This window comes from Canis aureus, chromosome 35 (assembly GCF_053574225.1).
Source record: "Canis aureus isolate CA01 chromosome 35, VMU_Caureus_v.1.0, whole genome shotgun sequence".
NCBI lineage: Eukaryota > Metazoa > Chordata > Mammalia > Carnivora > Canidae > Canis > Canis aureus.
Window position 1 is genome coordinate 4,623,234 of NC_135645.1, and position 24,649 is coordinate 4,647,882.

The 24,649-nt window shown below is 53.5% G+C and overlaps 1 protein-coding gene and 1 long non-coding RNA gene across 6 annotated transcripts in view; one reads left to right on the forward strand and one right to left on the reverse strand.

Annotated features, from left to right (window-relative positions):
• MYLK (myosin light chain kinase) overlaps positions 1 to 24,649 on the forward strand; it is a 203,415-nt gene that overhangs the window by 99,852 nt on the left and 78,914 nt on the right. For 3 of the 5 annotated variants that reach the window (XM_077884311.1, XM_077884310.1, XM_077884309.1), the window contains 5 exons: positions 11,945 to 12,082; positions 13,792 to 13,989; positions 14,765 to 15,014; positions 20,768 to 20,839; positions 21,274 to 22,514. In XM_077884311.1, coding sequence (XP_077740437.1) covers positions 11,945 to 12,082; positions 13,792 to 13,989; positions 14,765 to 15,014; positions 20,768 to 20,839; positions 21,274 to 22,514 — 1,899 coding nt within the window. Of the gene's footprint in view, positions 1 to 11,944; positions 12,083 to 13,791; positions 13,990 to 14,764; positions 15,015 to 19,268; positions 19,301 to 20,169; positions 20,217 to 20,767; positions 20,840 to 21,273; positions 22,515 to 24,649 lie in introns of those variants that run through there. The other 2 variants (XM_077884313.1, XM_077884312.1) reach the window with 2 other exon arrangements.
• On the reverse strand, positions 6,792 to 8,941 carry LOC144305268 (uncharacterized). The gene is made up of 2 exons (XR_013372325.1): positions 7,563 to 8,941; positions 6,792 to 7,130 (listed from the first exon to the last, which is right to left on the reverse strand). It is a non-coding gene; the product is annotated as an uncharacterized LOC144305268 (long non-coding RNA).

Genomic DNA, 24,649 nt, shown 5'->3' on the forward strand with positions numbered 1-24,649 from the left:
TTAAATACTTTCTCATTTAGACCTCAGCAGCCCTGGGGAGGGCCGTGCTGTCCCTAGCTTTTACACAGAAGGGTCTGGAAGTCTCAGAAAGCTTCTGTACCTTGCCTAAGCACACAAGCTGGTAGGTCAGATTGGTCTTTCAGACCCAGATCCCGATGACTCCGAGCCTTTCCCAGAGTGTGCAGCCTCTGGCCCAGAGGGAGAGCCTGGGCCCTGTCGGCCGGCAGTGTCACCCCTTAAGGATTAGGGGCTTGCTGGCTCTATGAGGCTGTCTGCCAAGAAGGGGCACACTCCCTGGCCTCCCCAGTTTCTCTGAAGTGCCCTGGCATGGAGTCCTCACCTGGGAACTGGCTTCTGCTTCCTTCCAAGAAGGTCATTCACACCCAGGTGGGAGCCTGACTCTGGCCTCTCGGGAATTTGTCAGCTGGAATTCTGGTTTCATGGCCCATTGAGAGGCTCGGGAAACTGCGGTCATGAGACAAGAACAGATCTGAGCTTCATGTTTTTGGGCCCGGGGAGTAGCCCTCATCTCCCTGGACATCCACGTGGCCTACTGCAAAGCCTAGTAACAGGCAAGAAGGCCAGACTGACATGCGATGGGTCTGTTGCCCAAGACTCTCCCTGCTAGCTTCAGCCTAGTGGCCCCACTAATCCAGTGCCTGCCCCCACTTGCCTGGGTTTACATTGGATTAAAGACACTCAGCTGAGCTAATAGTCGCTCTGGAGGCGAGGGTCCCCAGATGAAGGATCAAGGAGTCTTTGGGGCCGTCCTCCTGGTCCCCAGGTCTGTGTGGGGAGTGGGGCCTGGGGGCCTGCCCATCCAAGCGTGTTTTAAAGCAGAAACAGGTTCCCAGCAAGAACGCTGCTGCAGCCTTTTGGGTTTGCCCTGAGAACAGCCCTGCATGAGTGAGAACTCCCTCCTGGTGTGGGGATTTGCTGGCCTGTGAAGGCCAAACAGAGGCTCAGATACCATAAATGGTGAAACAGGCTGAGAGGCTCGGCCACGCGCTCGGGGCACAGGGCTGGGCTGTCTGCACAGGAGTGAGGCAGGCTGAGCCTGGCACGGCGACTCCCTGGCTCCCTGCCCCAGGGCGCTTGGGCAGCTCATGTCCACGTCCCGCACCATTCTCAGCTGTGGAGTTTTTCTGACTTTATTGGCAGCTCCTGGGGCTCTAGGTCTCTTGGGGGAGCTGAGGGGTAGCAGGGACTGCAGGAGAGGCATTTGTGCCTCCTGTGCCCCGCGTGGTTCTGCCCAAGCCTGGCCTTTCTTTTAACCCTCAGTGTGGCCCCGGCCGCAGTCCCATCTGAGCTGTGGAGCGGACTGGCCGGGGGTGAACCCCGCTGCACCACCAGCTGCCCTGGCAACCGGGGTGCCCTTTGACCCTCCAGGCCGCACATTCCTCTTCTGGGCCGTGGGGACACTGATAGTCACAGACCCTGGTACTGAGGATTGAATTAATGAACACAGCGGACATCCTCAGCGTGCGCTGCTACGATGATTGTCCAAAAGACCCCACCACCCCCCACCTTTAAGCAAGGTAAAATGATCCAAAATGCCAACTCTAAGTGGTTTTACCAAAGGACCAACTTTGCCACGGTGGCTGGGCGGTTGTCTGTCCCTCTGTGTGCCCGTTCGGTGGTTGTTAGTAAGGGGAGAGAACCCCAGAACGTGAGAGGGAGGGAGGTGTCTGGCGGACAGGAGAGCCCAAGAGCGCCCTTCTACAGGCCCTGGCCACCCTGGGGTCAGACCCTGGGGTCTGGGTGCGCAGGTGGGTGCAGGTGGGTGCCCGGGAGGGGCGGTTCCCAGGACGGCTGTGTGGGCGGGCTCAGCAGAGGAGCCTGGCAAACACGGGGCGTGGGCTCTTTCTTTCTCGCTCCTTTAGCCTCCCGCCAAGCTTTTGCCATCATCCAGAAATCGCGGGGCCAACCCTCGGACGTGACTTCGCGCCACTTGCCCCAGCTCTCTCTGCCTCCTCTGCTCTGCAGCCCCTTCCTCCCAAATCTGCCTCTCTTCCCAACAGATGTCCTTTAGGAGGCCCTCCTGCTAACCCCAGAGTGAGCTCTCTTACTGGCTGAACCCCCCCTTACCGTTGTGCTGACTTGTCAGCAAACGCGCCCTGAGCCCCCGCTCTGTGCCCATCCTGGTTCCCGGGAGGCTGCGGTGAGCAGGGCGGACAAGCTGGGCCTTCGTGGCGTGTGCGTTCTGATGGGGAGACGTGCAGCGATCAGCACCTCCTTTGATCAAAGACTGGCTGAGAAGGGTGGAAGGGATCCTTCTGGATGATGGGTGACGACACTGGCTGGGGAAGGCAGGCTGCAGGGAGAGGAGCTGTTTTGAGCAGACACTTCCGTGGGCTGGAGAGGGTGCTCCAGGAGGGCCATCCAGCAAGTGCAAAAGCCCTAAAACTGGGAGCAAGTTCGGCCTATACCAGGGGCAGCGAGATAACCAGTGTGGCTGGAGCAAGGCGTGTGGTGGCCAGTGGTAGAGAATGAGTTCAGAGGGAGAGGCAGGGGCCCCTCATGCGGGGCCTCTAGGGCTAAGGAGCACACACTTTATCCTAACTGTGAGATTTTACTCTAATTGCTTATTTAATTGGCTTCCCTGCCAGACTGTAAGCTCCCTGCAGGCAGGGACTATGCCTTATTCATTATTGCGTGTAGAACACACGTGAGCATGTGTCCAGTGAAGGTAGGAAAGCCCACGCAGGGATGCGACCTCCCCAGAAGTGCAGCAGAGCATCCCTCCACCTCCTGACTTACCCTGCGGGAGTGTGCAAGAAATCCAGCTAGCTTTCAAGAGTCCCTCAACAAATACCCCTTCTGTCCTCCCGCTGCCCCAGGGGGAAAAAGAAAATCCCCCATAGTTAACCACCAAGCAATGGAAATTCTTCCCCCACCAACCCCACCCAAGATGAAGACCAAAGGATGATCAATCCAAATTCCTGCAGAGCCCAGGAAGATCTGAGGGAGAGTAAATATTTCCGTGTATTTGGACTGAGTCATTGGGGTGGGGGAGGGGGAGACTTCCTCAGGCTAGAATATTTTAATTTATCTCCCCCTGGAGTGTCTTTGTCAAGGCTAAAATTCTTAAGTGACTGGATTTACTATCTTGCTAACTGTGCCCATTTTGACTTAGTGGGTATTTATGTAACTGAAGGCTTACTGGGTCTCGTAAAAGCACCTAAGGACATAAAATGTTGGTAAAATTTTTTTTTTTTTTAAAGAACTGGTTCATAGAGTAAAAAAAATAAAAAATAAAAGAACCTTAATAAGCATATTTATAGAGTATTTGTTTTGATGAAGAACCTCTAATGGAAACACCAGGCGCCAGGGAAGTCAGCCGTGGCTGGACGTGCGAGCGTCGGGAGAGGCCCGGTCACTCTCAGGTTAGTGACAGGCGCTTGGTGGGGCAGCGAGGAGCCCTGACAGCTGCCACCGCCACCTCTCTCCCAAGTGATGCTCGGGGACTTTGGATGTTGTATAACCTGTCCAGTGGTATCAAGTACGGACTCTACCCTCGATAAGCTTCCAATTACTAAAAACAAACATTTCTAATGCTTATGTTAGCTGGAGAGAAATCGATTGAAGAAGGATCAGCATCGGTTTTAATTTTTTTGTTTGTCTTTTTTTCTTTTTTTAAGATTTTTATTTATTTATTTATGAGAGAGAGAGAGAGAGAGAGAGAGAGAGAGAGAGAGGCAGAGACATAGGAGGAGGGAGAAGCAGGCTCCATGCCGGGAGCCTGACGTGGGACTCGATCCCGGGACTCCAGGATCACGCCCTGGGCCAAAGGCAGGCGCTAAACCGCTGAGCCACCCAGGGATCCCGTTTGTCTTTTTTTTTTTTTTTTAATTATTTTTTATTGGAGTTCAATTTGCCAACATATAGCTTAACACCCAGTGCTCATCCCATCAAGTGCCCCCCTCAGTGCCCGTCACCCAGTCACCCCCACCTCCCACCCACCTCCCCTTCCACCACCCCTAGTCCATTTCCCAGAGTTAGGAGTCTCTCATGTTCTGTCTCCCTCTCTGATATTTCCCACTCATTTTTTCTCCTTTCCCCTTTATTCCCTTTCACTATTTTTTATATTCCCCAAATGAATGAGACCATATAATGTTTGTCCTTCTCCGATTGACTCATTTCACTCAGCATAATACCCTCCAGGTCCCTCCACGTCAAAGCAAATGGTGGGTATTTGTCGTTTCTAATGGCTGAGGAATATTCCATTGTGCACATAGACCACATCTTCTTTATCTTTTAAGACCCTTAGTCCACCCACAACATCTGTCCAAAAGTCACTTAAATTCTAAGGCAAGCAAATAAATGTTAAATTATTCTGTAACCAATATTCTAGTTTTGTATAGTTTGGATACAACAGGAACGGGATTGCGCACCATGCGGGTCCTTCATGTCACAGAAAGTCTTCTGAGTGTATATGTTTGCACGTAGGCGTCCGTATCAGAACTGGAGCCTCATTTTACCAGTTGGACAACTGGAGATGTAGAACTGTCTACTTCTCCAGCCCGCTATTTGCCATATCTGGCATTTACTTGCTCGGAGTCCTTGGTCAAGAGTGCCATCCAGAATTACAGCCTTGTGTCCCTACGAGCAAAAATGTGATCTGTGCTATGACCATGTGGTGGAGAGCGTGGTTTCCAGGCACTCACCAAGAGGGGGCACTGGATGGTTTGGATGCTCTACCTTCACCTAGAGAGATTGATTGTTAACTTCTGAGTCAGGTCAGAAGGCGGTGGTTGCAATGATTCCTGTGTCCCATCCAGCAACCCTACCATTACTGGCCAGAGATCTTTTGGGGAATGTCATACGCCATTGTCTCCTTTCATTCTCCTCCTTGTACGGTTCTAGTCCCATTTGCTTCTTAGGTTCTAGAGAAGCCAGTGGGGGGAAGAAAAGCCAACAGAGCAAGGCTCTTTTTGTGACACACAAGTGGAAGTTTTGCTGAATCACCAAGTAGGTTTATATGGTGAGGAGACAGACTTCTGTTGGAAGAGAAGTCAAATACCTCCCTAGGGATTTACACCTTGCATAAAAACCCCACAAATAGGAAGGGGCTGGGTGAAGGTAGAGCTTCCTTTGACAAGTCCTCTAGAGTCAGCAGTCATGGCATTTAGGGAAAGGAGGCTAGTCTGTGACCCGTCCTGGAACGTGCTGGATTTTGAGCACCAAATAAAGAAAGGAGGGAGGACTGTGCTTCCAGAGCTCCTTCAGTTGGTGATTTACTGAATTCCCATATTATAACAGGGTTTGGAATGAATCAGATTTGCTGTTGGGATGGTATTTTGTGTTGTAATGACTAAGCAAAATAGCTCAGCAGTTCTTTCCTCTCCAATTATGCATCTGCAAGAGGTCTGTGTGTCTGTGCATGGGAGACGTTAGGAGATGGGGTGTTAGGAAGGAGGGGAGAGCCATTGCACAATCCATTTTCATTTGGTGACCACCTGTGAATCTAGGGATGCAGGCAAGCTGCTCATGGACAGGGCCTGAGGCTCTGAGAGTGGGACTTAGTAAACGGCCATGACAGCAATAGGCGGGGGCCCTTCTGTGGGGGAGTCTTGGGGGGCTCTTTAGATGGTAGAGTGTTTCCCACCAACACCCTGTCTCTGTTTATATGTCTGTCATTTGTTCAAGCACTTTCCCACTTTTTTTTTTTTTTTTAATCTGAAATAACTTTGGAATGAGCTGGGAGCCTGCAGAGGGCCCTTTTCAAGGCAAACTACTCAAAAGCGTAAACATGTGTATTTAATGCAAGTTCGGCTCCGTAAACACCAGCCTTCAGGGAGCATCAGGTTGGCTCATAAAAGGAGACGGGTGGAGAAAATGCTCCTAGGGAGAAACTAGAATTGTTTTTCCCGCTAAACCCTTGGAGGGGAAGGACCCAAAGGGAAGAACAAGAGGATCATTGTAGTGTTGAAGGAGGACTTAGATCACAGCCACCATTGGGCTGCAGACGCTTCTTAATTTCAATTAAGGTGTCATTCGTGTCCCCAGGTTTGAGGAGCAGCCTGGGCCTATGCAGGTTACTGTATACGAATTAATGATAAAAGTGCACCTGTTGTGTGGGTATTTAACTCTTTCTCTGGATAAGAGCTTTCCAAAAATATAAAAGTGTTTTTAATGTGGAACGTCTTTTTTTTTTTTTTAATTTATGATAGTCACACACAGAGAGAGAGAGAGGCAGAGGCACAGGCAGAGGGAGAAGCAGGCTTCATGCACCAGGAGCCTGACGTGGGATTCGATCCCAGGTCTCCAGGATCGCGCCCTGGGCCAAAGGCAGGCGCCAAACCGCTGCGCCACCCAGGGATCCCTGGAACGTCGTTTTGATAGAAAAACACTAAGTGGTCAGGAAAGCTGGCTCATCTTATTTATTAATTCCCGTAACAAGGCCACTTGCTACTTGTGAATTAGCTCCACTTCACAGGTGGAGAAATCCCTCGCTCCGAGGTAAGGCGGCCGCCCACTACACCCCGTCCAGTCGCCAGGCCTGCAGCCGCCATGGCCTGCACACCTCCCTGCTCTGGGCCTCGGGGACCCTGACGGGTTCTCCATGTGCTCCTTCTGCTCCACTGAAGCAAGAAGTCAATGTGGAAGGTCACAACAGGAGTCTTCAAAAACAGCTCCCGATGAGTCAAAACAGCAAAAGTGGCCACAGAGGAAAACGCTGGAGGGTCAGTAGGGTCTTTCCCTTTCCCCCCCATCCATCCCTTCTCTGCCCGTCCTCTCTCCCGCTCCGCTCCCTTCTCAGTCCTGTCCCAGCTCTAATGCATATGGCATCATTCCTGTCATCGACAGACTGCCTCTAAGTATTTTTTTTTTTTTTGCCTCTAAGTATTCTTGATCTCAGTTCTTGTCTTTCCACGGAGGACAGGCTTGATCTATTCCTTTTCTCTCGAAATGGAATAGAGCACCCAGTAGCTAGCTACTCAGATAAATGACAGAGTGAGTCTGTGAGTGACCACGGAGTCACTGGCCAGGTGACCAGGTACCAGCGCCACAGGTGAGTTCACGTTCAATCTTTAATTTGAGGCCAGTGCATCTGGGCCCTTCCTGGATTCCAGAGGGCAGGGAGCCCCTCTCTGGGTTTGGTCTCAGCAGAGCAGCAGGAAGCACACCTGCGGAGAAAACCTGGAATCTGTTTAATCTGGCTCCTTCTGAGCCGGGAAGCATCTCTGGGTCCCCTCCCATGCCATCTCCGTCTGTGTGCCCCGGCCAGTGCTCGCCCTCCCCAGATGAAGAAGGCTCAGGTTCCCTGTGCTCCTGGGGGCCTCTCGCCTGAGACCTTAGCCCCCCTCCACCAGCTTCAGACGGAGACTGTGCCAGGAGACCCTCTCTAGGATCACTGGGGAACCTGGGCATTGGTGCAAACGATGACAGAGACCTCCCCGTGGAATCTAGGTGACTGGCCTTTGTTCTCAGGACGGCGGGGGAGAGCGTCCAGACCAGGCCCCTGGTGGCTGCATCAGCCCCGGGATCTTGGCACGGGCCAGCTCCCTTCTCTGAGCCTCAGCTCTCTCCGACATTAGTGGGGACACAATCTGCCCCACCTCTGGGGATGTCAAGGATAACGCTGAACAGGCTGCGAACATCCTTCAGAATCCTGAAGTGCTGGACTCTGCAAGGTGGTGTTGTGACGATGTCTTCTCAGCTTCCAGAACTGTCTGATTCAGTGGGAACGAAGGACTGTTCTCATTGTCGTTATGGTCACATGGAGTGTGCCCAACCGAAAAAAAAAAAAAAAAGTCAGCTGGTTTAGGAAAGGCAAAAAAAAAAAAAAAAAAATCCATGTATTTTAATACTTTTTATGTGCCAGAGACTGTTCTAGCTGCTTTACATATGTTGCTGCTTTTAATCATCTAAAAACCCTGCAGTATTCATCATGCGTTGTACTGATGATGTGTCTGTTACTCTTATCAACACTGTATCATCAAGAATTGGTGATAACTGTGGGTTGGGGAGCTTGCTTCAGATCCCACAGCCAGATCTCTGAGTTCAGAGCACCAGTCTCCATCTGTCTTCTGATTTCATCTAAGCCTGCACAAGAGTGAGCATCAACTGATGCCATAGTGCGTAAGCGACAGGTGACACAGAGTAATGTGTTCGGCTTTGAAATTAAATGAAGTACACACGTCTTGCCCTTTTTACCTGGCTTGGCCTTGCTCTGCCTTAGCTTTTCTCTCCTAGCTAGGGCCTAGGATGTGGGTCAGCAGATAAGACATCTGTCCTTGTGGAGAGTTTGCCCCTGGAGACGCCTGGTTCCCGTGGAGGAGACGGCCTCCAGACCATCCTGGCTTTTCTGTCACAAGGCCTGGGTATGAGCTCTAGGTCTGCCTGGGCCTGGCCCTGTGAGCTTGCACAGGCCACTCGCCCGAGCGCGCCCTGGCCTCTCCGTCAGGAGCCTGGAGTCGTGGGATTGGGACTGCGGCTTCAGGATTCTAGTTAGGGCTGCTGTTCTCAGGCCTCTTACGGAAAACTACTTGCCCCCAAACTGAGATCCTTACTGGCTCTGTAATAATCCTGGTGCCGAGTGTGTGTAGGGAGGGTTGGTCGGTGTCTCACCCTGTGAAGGATTTGCGGTGTTTGAGTGCTAGGGATGACTCAGCCATTCACTAGCCTGGATTCAGTCACGCTGGTCCCATGTGACCACCGGCTGTAGGTCTGAGGCCAAGTTCATTCTGCACGCTTACTCCCAGTCACTTCCCTTTGCCCTCCTTGCAGGCTGAGGCCTGGGGAAGACAGAGCAGGTCTGGGGCGGCGGTGCCATGAGACGCAATGTCTCCCAGGCCGGGCGCCCACTCATCTGTCTCCCGGACGGGGTGCAGCCAGGTTGTTCTCAAATCATTTTACCTGTATCTCAGGAGAGTTTGAAGCAATACATTTGTATTCCTAACAATATTTGCCACGGGTCATGTAAAAAAAAAAAAAAAAAAAAAAAACACAAAAAACCCCGTCTGCGATCCTTGGGTGAGGGCCCCATCTCTGTTCCCTTGGAGCTGAAAACCCCAAAATTATGAAGCCCAGGTGGGTAGGTGGGAATCAGTGCCTGTGTCAGCTTCACACCGCAGATCTGGTTGGTGCCGAGGGGTCCTACCGAGTATGTTCACACGTTAGCTCTTTGAAACCCCCGGAGTCCTGAGATTATACTGTTGGGACCCTAAACACAGATGAGGCAGTTGAGCTTCGGGGAGCAGCAGTGACCGGGAGGCCCGGCCCCGGCCCTGCGTTTCCTGTGGCCGGCGGAGGACCGGGAGCTGCTGCGTGCGAGGGGGCGCCCAGGCCGCAGATAGGCCTTTCGTCCCCACGGGCTGCGCCCCATAGGGTGCAGGCCAGGAAACCTGGGGGGCGAACACCTGAGAGAGGGGAGGGGCCCCGGAGGGGCCGCCAGGGGCTCGAAGCGGTTTCTGATGCTCCCATAGCACGTAGGAATGCCCGTCTACACGGACCTCTGAAACAGGGCACTGGCTGCGGCAACAGAGGAGCACGAATCGGGGGGAATCTAGACAGGCAAAAATATTTTGTTCTCAAGCCTCCGTCGGTGCAGGACAGGAAATTCCTCAACTCTCCCGAGGCAGCCTACTTTCCCGGCCACTGCAGTCCAGGCAGAGAAAGGAGATCTCTGCACTTCCAGGACGCGGCCTCCCCGAGCCCACTCCTGGGGCCTCGGGTCAAGGGCAAACCTGCCTGGCTGCCCCTCTGGCAAAGGCAGCAGTGCTGGGGTCTGGGGCGGAGGAAGCAGTTGGGGCTGATCCTCTGGTCCCAGACAGTAGGGATTCCCTGCCTCGACCGCCCTTGTGCCCCAGGTCCGTGCCCTTCACAATGCACCTGCCTTGGAGGAGGGTTCCCTCCAGCATCCTGAGCTTTCTCAGCCCCTCCCATCCTCATTCCCAGAGGCTGCCCTGGGGGAGCTCTGCAGTGGGCCCTATTTTTTTTTTTTTTTTTTTAAGTATCAAAAGATAGAAATTCAGCGGCAAATTTGGAGTTGGATCTTTCTCTGGTATATAAAGCACCATGGAGATGTATCCGCATGGCTCTAGGCCTTCTGCAAATCTGGTATATATGGCCTTTGCTAATAAGAACCCAAGATACCAGAGTCCCTTTCCCCAAAACTTAGAGTTTAAGTCACAGATATCATAGCCCTCTCCCTCCCTACCCCTGCTTCTGCCAAAACACAAAATGAAAAGGCTACAGAATGATTGAAGAAGGCCAAAGCCGCCTGGCTCACAGGGTAAAGGGCAGGATCAGAGACTGGGCAGCCACGAGCTCCTCCTGCACCAGGGCTGTCCTGCGTGGACACTGACACTGGCTCAGCCACTTTGCTGCCCCTTCCCCCCCAGCTCACAGGAGGCAGGTCAGAGCCCAGCTTGGGGAGCAGCCCAAGAATATCAGCCTGTTTGTGACCCCATCTCCCTGGAGAACTGAAACGGGGGTGAGGGGGCCAGCCCTGAACCCAGAGAGTTGTTCTAGTTTTGTCTTTGACTAGCTGGTGTACTTCTTCCCTCCCTCGGAGACTTTCTTTCCCCAGTTTTTTTTTTTAAAGATAATATTGATGTACATATATTCATGGTGTTTAATTTGAAAACTTCGCCCAATTTTAAGAAATGAACATCTTCATCAACTCCAAATGCTTCCTTATGTCCCTTCACAGTCCTTCCCCGTAAGCCCCAGGCAACCACGGATCTGCTTGCTATCCCTCTAATTTGCCTTTTCTGAAATTTTATATAAATGGAATCATCCAGTATGTACTCTTTCTTTGGCTTCTTTTATTCAGTGCCATTTTTGTGAGGTTTGTCTGTTGTTGTGTCTCGTTAGTCTGTTTCTTTTTATTGCTGAGCAGGATCCCATTGCATAAATATAGCACAGTCTTTTTATCCACTCACTTGTTGATGGCCATTTGGGTTGTTTCCAGTTTGGGATCGTTAGGAATAAGGCTGCTATGAATGTTTGCCTACAAGTCTTTGTCTGGTTATGTGCTTTCATTTCTCCTGTGTAAATACCCAGGGGTAGAATGACTCGTATGGTAAATGCATGTTTAACTTTTTAAGAGACTGCCAAGCTGTTTTCACAAGGGTCTGTAAGCAAGCATGGTGCGGCGGTGTGTGAGGGGTCCCGGCGCTCCGCATCTCGCCAACCCCAGGGCTTGGGATGGCTGGTCTCTTCCATTCGAGTCACTCTCATAAGTGTAGTGGCTTTGGCTTCCTTGAGGTGCTTAAGATCTCATGGGATGGCGATAGAGCATCACACAGCCATAGAAGGTGACAAGGAAGCTCTTCACTTCTGTTTTATGAGAGGCAGCGAGGCATATTGTTAAATGAAAAATTAAATGAAAAACTAAGCCATCAGTCAGTGTGTGTAGTGTGCTATCATTTCTTTAAGAGAAGAAAACGCAAGAGTACACCTATCTGCTTGTGTGTGTGTTATGTACATAGACCATCGATGGCAAGATGAACAAGAAACTGAATATTGATGGCCTCTGGGGAGAGGTGCCCTGATGGCCAGAGGTCAGGGGTGGAAGGAAGACTATATAAATACTTTTTGGTGCTTTTAAAATTTTGTGCCATGTGAGCGGACCACTAATTGAAAAAAGGTAGGTGAACTTAAAGAAAAAACAAAACAAAACCCAAAATCTCCTAAGATGCCAGGCATTGAAGTTCTCCTGAAGAACCAGAGCCTACATTGGGTTTGGCCCTGCAGAGGCCCCACCTTTCCCTGCTCCCAGGCAGGAGCACTGGCATGCCAAGCAGAGAAACGGGCTCGCCTCGCTCCTGGCGATGTCTGGCACCTCCCCACACGCCTCACCTGTCAGCAGCTGGTCTCTGGCCAGAGCCTGAGCCTGAGCCTCAACATAGTAGTGTGCCGAGCAGTCATTTAGTCTGTGTTTGTCGAATGAATAAACGACTATTCACCCCACATTCTGTTGTCTGCCACCCAGAAAAGAAGAGCGACAGGAAGAGTGGGTATCTAATGCGCACAGCTCCCGGCAAGCCCGTCGCACCCCTCTTCCTGCAGGGCCTCTCTGACCTCAAAGTCATGGACGGAAGCCAGGTCACCATGACAGTCCAGGTGTCAGGTCTGTGTCTGCATCTCTCCTTGGGGTATATGTAAAAATGGGCATGGTTGCAGTGTGGGCGTTGCACCCCCATATCCCACTCAGATCATCGACCCACCAGAAAGTCTGCACGGGACAGTCCGTGGACCCAAAGAAGTGGAGCCTGCTGCTCCCTCCTTTCTGCTTCCCCTGGGCAGGATTCTCTGGAGCTAAGGTCAATTCATGGTGGTCCAGAGGAAGAAGATGCCCACAGCTAGAGGGCTGGGGACTGGTGGGGAAACACAGCGGGGCCTGTGTAGCTGGAAGGTTGTGAACACTGGTGCAAAACCAGCTGATGTGAGAACTGCCCGTCCTTGGAAGAGACTCTGTTGCTCTATTAAGATTAAGGTGAGAAGATAGAAAGAGGTCCTCCTAAAACCAGGGCAGGGTGACAAGAGCTTGCGACCAGCAGCCCAGTGTGAGCTGTCACAGCTCCTAGCGGCCGGGGAGGGAAGTTCAGGCCCTCTGCTGGCACAGACTTGCTCGATGGGCTTGTGCCCAAGCATATCCAGAACCTCCAGTTCATTGCTGACCACTGTCCGTTCCCCTGACAGCCCGGAGGCCACTCTCCTGGGTTTTAGTTCTTCTTGAGCTGCAGAAGTAATAAAGATGAGCTGTGGGAGAGCCGATGGGATCCCCCTTTCAGGGATCACCATGCACCTGCCCCCAGATCAGAGGCTCTCTGCTCCCTCCTGGCCTCCACACCGCTGCTGGCTAACCCAGCAGGACAGACCCACTCTCTCTCCTTGAGAGAGCCTGACACCGCACAGCCTCCCTCGGCAACCGCTCCCGGGGCCTTGCTCCTCGGGGGGCAGAGCACAGTGCTGCTGCAGGGACAGACCCTCATGGATGGCCATTGTTTTATGCCCCACCAAACTGCTCGAGAATCTACCCAGGAAAGTCGGCCAGTAAGACCTGGAAATGCTATCCACCCTGAGCTGGGTTTGGAAACTACGCGAGCTCGTGCCCATCTCCACCCTCAGACCCAGCCTTTGTATGGTAGCAAAATGAAATGCTGATTTTTCCTTCTGGTGAAAATCGACAGAGGAGTTACTGCAAAGCCACCATGGCATTGCCTGGGGATGCATGCACTGCGTGTGGGGCGGCGCAGAGCAGGAAATGCATTCGCTTCACACCCAGGGAGCCACGTGTGTGGCTTCAACACTGCCCCCCCCCCCCCCCCCCCCCGCCGCCCAGGGTTACCAAGTAGTTTGAATTCTGATTTTTTTTTTGCTTCGATCTTTTCTAGTTTCTGCAAATCTGTTGTTAAATAATTACAATGAATATTCATTGAGCACTTTCCACATGCCAGATGCTATTCTAATCTGCTAAAGATTTTATTTATCTATTTTTGGAGAGAGAGAGGGAGAGAGTTCCAAACAGACCCGTGTTGAGCGTGGAGCCCAGTGTGGGGCTCAATCTCATGACCTGAGCTGAAATCAAGAGTCAGACACTTCACCGACTGAGCCACCCAGGCGGCCCTCTCATCTGCTGTTCTAGTGGGCTGCTCCGGGGGACTGTATTGATTTATTCAATCCTCCCAACAAACCTGGGAAGATGTGATTAGAAGGTTTTGTGGATGGGGAAACTGAGACATAGGAAAGTTAGTATTTGGTGCAGTGGGCAAAGTTGCCACGTGACCCAGGAAAGCAGCTCCCTGACCAGTCTGCACGCCCTGTCTCCCCAACCAGGGAATCCGCCCCCCGAGGTCATCTGGCTTCACAACGGGAATGAGATCCAGGAGTCAGAGGACTTCCACTTTGAACAGAGAGGCACTCAGCACAGCCTTTGTATCCAGGAAGTGTTCCCAGAGGACACAGGCACTTACACCTGCGAAGCCTGGAACAGCGCTGGAGAGGTCCGCACCCAGGCGGTACTGATGGTGCAAGGTGAGGCCGCCACCGGGCCGACCGGGGTAGGGACTGGCGGGGGCAAGAAATAACATGCTGCTAGAGCAGTCTCCCCAGAAGCAGTTTGGAGGTGAGGAAAGCACCTGAGCTTCCTTCGTTTCCCCCACGGTCCCTGTGCTCCCTTGGTCCCATTCCAGCCCCAGAGGCCAGCTTCCCACCTCCGTTTCAGGCTCTGGCTGAGTGGAGGCACCATTCCCTGCCTTCCAAAGTCCCTGCCTTGTCTGGGTCATTGGTGACAAGCTGCATAGAGTGCTGGGAGAGAAACCTTATAATGCACTTGATAATTAGGCAGTGACAGCTTTTTCCCCCCCCCTTTATTGAAACCTGGTTAACACACGATATTACTTTGACACAGTGATCACTTTTGAGGTGAGCCTGTTAGGGTCCTCGCCTTTAGAGAACCTATATTTAAGAAGAGAGACCAGGTCAGGACACATAAAGCAAGCGACAGCTCTCAATTATACTCATCTCATTGTAGATCTCTAGCACCTGGCCCAGTGCGCCTGGACCTTCCGGGCTACCTGTCCCTACTTTGGGTGTACACATTCATGTCGATATTATCCTCAGAGAATATAACCCAGACAGATTCGCCTTGGGAAGGATGTGCTGTAACTGCATATTCCAGTAAACGTGATTTCTGGACAAGCTGTTATTTGGGTAACTTGTAGTCTTTGACCCTTACCACCATGGAGAGCTTAGTGGACCCTGTCTGCTGAAAGGCCTTCCTCTAACCCAACCCTCTGCCGACTTCCAGAGCCCCAGGATGGCACCCAGCCCTGGTTCATCAGCAAGCCCCGCTCACTGACTGCCTCCCTGGGCCAGACTGTCCTCATCTCCTGTGCCATCGCTGGGGACCCCTTCCCCACTGTGCACTGGCTGCGAGATGGCAAAGCCCTCTCCAAAGACTCCGGCCACTTCGAGGTGCTACAGAACGAGGACGTGTTCACCCTGGTTCTAAAGAATGTGCAGCCCTGGCACGCCGGCCAGTACGAGATCCAGCTCAAGTGAGTCTGCGTGTCCTGCTGACCTCCTTTCACCCACTACCCCACAAATTCCTACCACCTGTCAAAATTCCCACCAGGGACTAGGAAGCCAGCGGAAACACAAAATAACGTGCAGCTGGGCTTCAAGGTAAAGAAAGGGCAGGCTTGGTGCTGCCAACGAGCTTTTGTCTCTCCTGCTTAAATGCAAAGGTGTTCATTGAGCTCCTGAGCTCGGTTCCCCAGAGTCCTCTGTCTTATTACATCCTGGCTTTTGTGCCCCTGTTGTTTGGTGTGTGGAGAACATGAAGGAGGGAAGAATGGATTAAAATTGGAAAAGCAGGGGCACCTGGGTGGCTCAGTGGTTAAGCATCTGCCTTTGACTCAGGTAGTAATCCCAGGGTCCTGGGATCGAGTCCCGCATCAGGCTCACCACAGGGAGCCTGCTTCCCCCTCTGCCTGTGTCTCTGCCTCTCTCTCTCTCTCTCTCTCTCTGTGTGTGTGTGTGTGTGTGTGTCTCATGAGTAAATGAATAAAATCTTTTTAAAAAATTGGAAAAGCAGCAAGATCGAGGGAATGTATTAGTTACCTATTGCTGTGTAACAAATGTCCCCAAAACTGAGCAGCTTAGAACAGCAGTTGCCATCTCACAGTTTCTTTGGGTTGGGAATATGATGCAGCTTTGCCGAATGATTTTTACAGTGAGGATGTTGGCAGGGACTGTAGCCTCTGAAGGCTTGGCTGGGGCTGGAGGATCCACTTCTAAGATGGTTCACTCACAGGGCTGTTGACTGGAAGCCTCAGCTCCTTGCCACGCGGACGTCTCCCTAGAGCTGCTTGAGTGTCTTCGTGACATGGCAGCTGGCTTCCACAGACCTAATGTCTTTTGTGATCTACCCTGGAGGTCACACGCTATTACTTCTGCTACATTCTGTTTGTTGGAAGTAAGTCACTAAGGCCAATTAGGATCCATCTCTTGGAGAGAGAAGTGTCAAAGAATTTGTAGACATTTAAAACCACTGCAGAAGGTTAACTACACCCGTTCCTTTTTTTTTTTTTTCTTTTCCTCCTGTTTATGGTTTTCCTAGGTAATGTGGAAAGGTGAGCTCTGGGAAGGCACACTGCTTCGTTTCCAGTACCTGGAACGGTGCCTGCCCGGAGTCAGCATCGAGTGTTTGTTAAATGAAAGTGATCCAGAAATGTTCTTCTACCTTTAAAATGCTCTAAGTCTTAGTCTTAGAGTTCTATGGCCAGCCCTGGGTTGATGGAGACAGGACACCAGCCCCTAGGGTTGATGTAAGCACTGAAGGAGAGCAGTTGTCTGCAACCCGCTAACAGGAGAGTGTGTCACGTGCCAAAGATGTTTCGAGCTGTCCTGGCTCAGGTGCCTGGGCACTTTGCAAGGGGCTTGCTCTCCTGGATAAATCATTTCCCTGTACTGAGCACATCATGTTCAAGGCTCTGAGCTACATGCCAGAGCCACTGCCATGACTGAGCACTGTTCCTATAATAATAACAAACCCCAGTGCGTGCCCCACCGCTTGGGTCCTTTCTGGCCAAGTGCTTTATGCATATACCAGTTATGTTTTGCTGCATAACAAACAGCTCAAATACTTAGTGGCTTTATATATATTAAAAAAAAAAAAAGGGCCATTTGTTATTTCTTGAGATTTGTTGGGAAGTTCTGCTTGGCTGAGTGAGGCTTAGCAGATCTCAGCTGAGCTAATGCCATGTCTGTAGTCGGCTGTGGCGATGGTCTGTGGGCTGGCTGGTCCTCCGCTACCATCAGCAGTATGCACAGAACACGCCAGCAGCCTTTGCCTTACATCCAAACCAGGTATTATCAGGAAGGCAAATCTGCCTCCAGCCTAGATACAAGATACACTCTTCCTCCCCTAGGCCAGTACAAATAATAGAAACTGATGACACGGGAGACGAGAGCCTGTCTGCCTGGAAGGAGTAGTGCTGGGGGACAGTCCTCACAGTCATCGAGCCAAACACCCAAAAGGGATAATTATGCTCCATGTGTGATGTCGAGGACAATAGGGTTTAGCAAATGAGTAAAGCCTTGGCCGTTGGGGGCACGTTGAAGAGGCCAAGCAGGAGAGGGTAGGGAAGAGCAAGGCAAGGGCTGTGGGAAGTCGGCCAGGCCGGAGTGGACGTCGGCAGGCAGACTGTCTGGGCCCAGCTGGGGACAGTCATAAAACTTACACTGTCCCAGCTGGAAGGGACTTCAGAAGTTATCAAGACGACTCATCGTTCAATAACAGGGGAAACTGAGGTCTCGGGTCACGGATTTGCTCATGACCACCCAAAAGCAAGTAGCAGAGCCCAGATTGGAACCCTCATCTCTGTCTTTTTATCGGCTTCTCTCCCATTCCGTGTTTCTCCCAAGTGCGTGGGAACTCGGGGAATCCGGGAGGTTGCGCTGGCCTCCCCATCCACGCAGCTCTCGTCCCTGACCCCTCTCCAAAGTCCAGCCTTTTCATTCCTTTGGGTAGCTGGTGCCCTGGCCTTGGCTTTGTCCCCAGCCGAGGAGCAAGTCAGTGGAAAGTTCTCCTGGGGAGGACGTGCCAGGTCTGCCAGGGGCCCCGTTCCCCTCCTGACAGAAATCAGACCTAGACTCAGCACAGAATGCCTTTCAAGGAGGGAGCTGGGGTAGCTGGGAGGAAGGGGGGGTGGGTGGTGCAGCAGGTCCCGTCTGTCCCTGCTACGGCTGTGGGTAGGTGCAGCTGGATGCCCTAGCTCTTGTCTCCTGGTCTAAAAGGAAATGTCATCAGAAAGTCAGTTCAAAATTCCAGCTAAAATATTTGAAAGTTTGGGACTTGCCAGGAAATTAGTTCTTTAAACTAATTTTGCGTGTGAAAACCCATTCCAGAGGAGGGAGATTCAGAGTGGGACAGACTCTGAAGCTTTGTAACCAGAGTGGGCTTCTTATTCAGGGCTTGGGAGGTGGGAGCAGAGAGTTTTGTTAGTTTGTAAAAGGTGCAGCCTATGGGGTCATAGTCCAGGCCTCTTTGGCAGCACCTGGGCTGGGTGTGGGGCCTCATCCTCAGCCCCAGGCCTTGCTTTGTAACCGAGGATGTAGATACAGATACCGATGGCCTCGAGGCGGGCTGGCGGGTTAGATGATCTGGTGTGTGGGTCCAAAGTCCAAGCCTTTCTGACCTTTGTAGGCTCTCAATGAACTCATGATCTGCCCTAAAGGCCCAACAGAGGTTTAAGTTTATGGCAGCAGAATTGATGACCCCCCAGATCACCCCGAGGGATGATCCAGTTACTGGGCCCACCACGGTATCCCAAGTTCTCCACCTCTGCCCCTCAGACTTCCCTAGGTGCCGCAGGTTGAGGCCTGGGGATGGGTCAAACAGCAAGCCACCTGTGCTCCCTCCTTTAGGGCAGGTGATGGAAGACAGCAGAGTCCCCTACCTGCTTCCCCACGGGGAGCTAGAGCTTACTCCAGCTCAGGGGACGGGGCGCCTCACCATTTAAAGCCTCTGAAGGGTTTGGTTGGGGTAAAGCATGGCCGTCTGGTCAGTGTCTGCTCCTGATTTTTGCACCTGAGCTGTGTTGTACCTGTAGCAGGAGGAAACTCAGCTGAGGCAATGTTGGAAAGCACTACTGGGAAAACACAGCCCTTGGCCTCCTGGCCTCCTGCCCTCCTGCTCGTCACCCTGTGCTGGAAAGAATAGCGAGGAAAGAATGGCCTGATACTGGCCAGCAGTCTGACATAAGTAGGGTGCCAGGGAGCTGGGCCTCACCTGCAAATGACCTTCCGTGTTTATTCTGCAAGTTGACCCAAAGCCCCGTGAGCCCTCTGTGCTGAGCGCTTGGGATGTCCCGAGGGGCTCTTAACCTTCCAGGGCCGGGCGCTAAGGAGACACCTGACTGCTGCTCGTTGAGCAAAGGGACACCCACGGCGCTTAAACTGCCGAGACACCAGGCTCCCTGAGCCTTCAGTCTCTGCCCCCTGAGAGCCTGCACCTTGACCGAGGCGGCCAGGAGGGGACCCCAACAGATGGCAGGAGGGTTGGAGGACAGCACAGAGCAACCTCTCCTTGTTTCAAACGGGTCTCCGTGCCTGGGAGTGAGCAGCACCCCCCAGCCCCCCTGCAAACCACCTACCAAGCCATGGACCGCCAGTGTCTGATGCGGACCCGGCCCTGCACCGGGAGGGCAGCCAGGCAAGCAAGGCGGACGCCCACATACGTCAGCAGGGCTGCGTGAACACGTGCTCGGGTGTCTGTCCACGTGGGGGTGGCCGTGCTTGTGCACTTGTATCTGGACCTGCAGATGCAGATGCCCGCCAGGTAAGGTCCCGCATGTGTGTGTATCCATGCGTGTGGTCGATCTGCATTCACACAGAGACCTGCACACACACACACACACACACACCCCACGGTAGATTGGTACTGACGAGCAGGGCAGGGCAGGTCGGGAAGGTTAGGGTCCCGATTCAGGTAGGCCTGGGTGCCAGCCCCTTTTTCTGCCGGTTGCCTCTGCGAGTGAAGGCGAGTTGTTTAACCTTTATGAGCCTTATGTTCCTGATAACAACGGTGCTGGCTTCACAGAGAAGTCGTGAGGTGAGGGGAGATGGGTCCTGCGAGGGACCCGTCGCAGAGCTTGGTGCATCTGGGGGAGGACCTGGGCACACGTAGGCCCTGAAGTGCTGGTAAGATGGCCTTGTGGGGCGATGAGGGGGAGGCCTGGGAGCCCCGCGCTGCCCCAGACGAACTCCTGACCTCCTGACGCCTTCCTTACCTTTACGGTGGGCCCAATAGTGCTGCGTACCTCAGTGGGGTGCTGTAGGCACAGGTGAGTGGAAGGCGGAGCAAGAGTCCCCGTGGCTCTCAGCCCTGCCCTCACCCGTCCCTGTACTGAGCACGGCCCTGACCCCCCCCCCGCCCCCCCAGCAGCCTTGGCTGCTCAGAACCGCCGGCAGAGGGCAGAGGGCAGCCGTGCGGGCTCAGAGTCCCGCTGCCCAAGGCCCCTACAGCCCCCTCCCCTCCCCGGGCACAGGGGGCCTCAGCTGGCCACGCACCGCTGGGACACTGACGTTTTATTAACGTTTTAACAGTGGGTTGAAGAGTCCAGAGCTCTCCCCACCTGAAGAAAGGAGAGAAGGAGTCACCCATGCAGGAAGACACCTGTTTGATTTTTAATCCAGGAAGTTCTGATCTGAGGGCAGTAGCTGATGGGTGGGGATTGGAAGGTGTTTTTGATTTGGTGAACAGGAAGGAGAGGGGGAGGTGGCAGCTGGGGGGCGGGGGGGGCGGATCGGGGCCGTGCAGAGAGGACGCAACCACCCCTGTATTGAAGGTGTGCGGAGCCAGACTCAGGGTCACGCCCAGGGCTGTGCAGGCTCCATGGAGCAGCTCCATCACACCCTGGGGGGCTTGGACTTCAGTGCGGAGTGATTGTATTTAGACTGAGTGATTGAGTTGTTTTTGTAACGTACTTAGAGAAAAGTATTCCTACTTCTGGATGTCTGTCCAAGCTGTTGTGCTGAAGATTTCCCCCTCCCCTTTTCATACAAAAGCTGAGGATAAAAAGGGAGACCAAAGTGGGGCAGATTTAGGGCCTGCCCTAAATCTAGGTCTTGTGTGGGTGTTCAGGGTCACCGCTAAGCCCGTAGCCCCCTCTTCCCTGGAGCCAGCCAGCCAGCCAGCCTCTGGCGGCCAAGTTCCTGCTTGCCCTGCCTTCCTCACAGCCCTAGACCAAGCAGGCCCTTGGCTCAGAGAGCCTCCCGAGCTGTATTGATCTCTCAAATTCTTCAGGAACCGGGTTGGCGAATGCAGTTGCCAGGTGTCACTGATGCTACAGAGCAGCCCCACCGGAGCCCCCCTGCGGTGAGTGCCCCCAGGAGGTGCGTGGCCGGGCCCCAGGCCACCACCCACCCACTCTCCTCCTGGCCCCTGCAGGCCCAGCCCAGCGGCCCCAGATTATTTGTATCCTCCAGCTGAGGCTGCTGAGCCAAGAGAGGGAGATTGGAAGGGGGATGAGGGAGGGAGAGCTGGGGAGGAGAGGGGGGTGAATTATTATTTTTTTTTTGCACACACCCTTATAAGGCTACTGAAGTCATTACCGATGTAACAAACCAAGTAAGCAAGCAAGAGCCTCTCACCAATGTTCCCTTCTATAAACACAGCCCGGTCAGCCCCAGCCTCCCCTTCCCCCTCCCCTCTACCCTCCCTCCCTCAGGGATTTGCTCTCCCCTGACGTTTCTTTCTTACCCGGCCCCTTTTCCTCTTGCTACTCTCCTTTTTCCCTTCACTGGTTGCAGGGGGAGGGAGCCTGCCAGCTGCGAGGGCCTCTGCAGCCAGGGAGCCGGCGCTGATGGTGGTGGCGGTGACTGCTATGGGACCCTGAGGCCTGGCCGGCCAGCGAGAGGACAGGGTTGGCCAGAGGAGGAGGACGACGGCGAGGACGTGCGGGGGGTGCTGAAGAGGCGCGTGGAGACCCGGCAACATACTGAGGAGGCCATCCGCCAGCAGCAGGTGGAACAGCTGGACTTCCGTGACCTCCTGGGGAAGAAGGTGAGTACCAAGACCGTGTCAGAAGAAGACCTGAAGGAGATCCCAGCGGAGCAGATGGATTTCCGCGCCAACCTGCAGCGGCAAGTGAAGCCAAAGACTGTGTCAGAGGAAGAGAGGAAGGTGCATAGCCCTCAGCAGGTCGACTTCCGCTCGGTCCTGGCCAAAAAGGGGACTCCTAAGACCCCGGTGCCTGAGAAGGCACCTCTTCCCAAACCCGCCACCCCAGATTTCCGCTCCGTGTTAGGTAGCAAGAAAAAATTACCAGCCGAGAATGGTAGCAACAACGCTGAGGCCTTGAATGCCAAGGCAGCAGAAAGTCCCAAGGCTGTGAGCAATGCCCAGCCTTTAGGGTCCCTGAAACCTTTGGGCAATGCCAAGCCTGCTGAGACTCTAAAACCTGTGGGCAACATCAGGCCTGCTGAGACGCTGAAACCCATAGGCAACGCCAAACCTGCTGAGACCCTGAAACCCATGGGCAACGCCAAGCCTGCTGAGACGCTAAAACCCATAGGCAATGCCAAGCTTGCTGAGACCCCGAAACCCATGGGCAATGCCAAGCCTGCTGAGACCCTGAAACCCCTGGGCAACGCCAAGCCTGCTGAGACGCTGAAACCCATAAGCAACGCCAAGCCTGCTGAACCTCTGAAACCTGTGGGCAACGCCAAGCCTGCTGAGACCCCAAAACCCATAGGTAATGCCAAGCCTGCTGAGATCCTAAAACCAGCTGGGAAGGAAGAACTCAAGAAGGAGGTTAAGAATGACGTGAACTGCAAGAGGGCACAGGCAGGAGCCACAGATAATGAAAAAAGATCAGAGAACCAAGGGACAGCCCCAGCCTTCAAGGAGAAGCTGCAAGATGTCCATGTGACAGAGGGTGAGAAGCTGCTACTCCAGTGTCAGGTGTCGTCTGACCCTCCAGCCACCATCACCTGGATGCTCAATGGAAAGACACTCAAGACCACCAAGTTCATCATCCTCTCCCAAGAAGGTAACAGGGCGAGGGCCGGGAAGAAGGGGGCTCCATCAGGGCCACTGGGGGCTCCTGGAGGCTTTGGTTTGTTAACTGCCACTCACAGCCCAGAGTTGGGCTGGAATGCCCAGCCTCTGTGCCCCCTCCCTGACGGAGGGCTGTTCTGCTCAGGGCCCTTGGGCACACACTCCATCACTGGGCGGTGAGAGGTGGGCATCTGATCCTCTGGCACCCGCCCGGGTCTCGGCATCTGTCTGGCAGAGGCGCTTCATGGCAGCCCCAGCCACGGTTCCTCAGAGCAAACCTTGGGCCTGAGCTAGTGCTGCACAGCTCTGACATGGAGAGGGCTCTGTTCGCAGGCGTGAGGGAACCTGGGGGCTGGGGCTCACTGCGGTCTCTGAGCTGAGAGCTGCTTTTGCAGCAGCATTTTAGGTTTGGAGAAGGGTGTACAGTGACAGGATGGCATAGGACTGAGGTTTGGGGTCAAAACAACTTAAGTCTTGATAACAATGTGGGTTTGAAAGGATCTGTGGGGGGAAGCCAAAAACCCCAAACAGCCCCTACGGCACACACTCCTGGGCGGACAGAGCCACTCGCTTCCTAATTTGGATGAGACTTTTGTTTGCTGGTATTTCACATTCTTGGGTTGTGGGGAGAAGGGGGGGCCACTAAATCCTGACATCTGGGGCCTTTCGGGGTCTGGAGTTCTCAGATGGGCCTGTTTAGATCTAGAGAAGAGATGGGAGTGAGAGGGGCATTTTCCCTGGACCCTGAATTTGGTTTGAAATGTTTCAACCAAGCATGCCAAGCCCCTGTGGGGGCTCCAGGTTCAGCAGACTTCCCATACCCCACTCTGGTGACCTGGGCTGGAACAGAGCCTGGCCTGAGCTAGGGGCTGACACGGGTGGCTCTGGATGGGCAGCGTACAAGAGCTCCCCAGGAAGTGGCTTTTTACCCTTAAGGGGTAGAGGGCAGCAGCCAAGAAGAGGCCCAAGTGGACAGGTCCTGGGCAATCCTGATCAGCTGAGGGGTTAGAGACACCCCAGGCCATGCTACTTCCCTTTCTGTCCTCCGCACCCCCCTCTCTCCTCCTTCATCAGGCTTCCGTCCTTTCTCCTGAAACCCGAATGATGCATTTGAAGAAGGCAGTGTCCCTCTCAGCCCACAGTGAAGTTTCTCCCTTCATTCTGTAACTCAGGCAGCCAGTCTGGAACCACTGAGCATTTTGAATCTAAGTGTTAAAAGAGTAAAAGCAAAACTGGGAGAGAGAAAATGTTTTCTGCTGCTGTGTCGCTAGGAGAACTCTTTCATGTGGTCACCTCCAGATTGCTAGGGTCCTCCACACAGCATGTCATCTCCCCCACCGTCCCCCACCCCTGCTGGTTCAGCCTGCCTGTGGTCCACACCTGGTAGGCGTGGGGGATTGCCATGGTGGGGTGAGCTGTACAGGGCAGTGGACGGCACAGCCTCCCGGTCACCCCTGTGGGTTCCTCCCAGTTGGAAGGCCTTGCCTGGGAGTGTCTCCCAGGTTACCCTTTGGTGATCTGTCCAGGAAGGATAAAGGTGGATAGCCACCCGTCCTTGGGACAGATGCACGGTGTGAGGCCCCTGGCTAGGCTCACCTCAGGGAGACTGATGTTCAGACAGCTGAGGGCAGTGCCCAGAGCCACGCACCGCCCTGAGACCTGTGCGGGACCTGCAGAGCCCCTAGGAGCTGCTTATAAACAATCCCCTCAGCTGAACAATGTGAGCAGACCTCAGCCCTGATCTCAAAATCACTCCTGAGCCATTGGACACCGGCTGCTCGTGTCCAGAGTGCCTCAAGTATGTGGTACCTGCTGTCACTCAGCATTAAAGGGCATAGAAACCGGGAAACTCCAGGATGGCCTCCCAACAGAAACCACCCCAAAGGGACCACTGAGGTCCAAATGCAAAGAAGAAGAAATGATTAAAAGAAGGCCAGCAGAGGAGGGAATAGGGAAGCACTAGGACAGGGGTGGGAAGGGGGTGTAGACACAGCCCCAGTTCCGACTTCGAAAAAATATTCTAAATATTTGTAATTTTCCTTTGAGAACTAAGAATAGCATGAATTGAACACCGCATCCTATAGACACTGTCTTGGGCATCTTACGCTTCTCGCTCATTCCATCCTG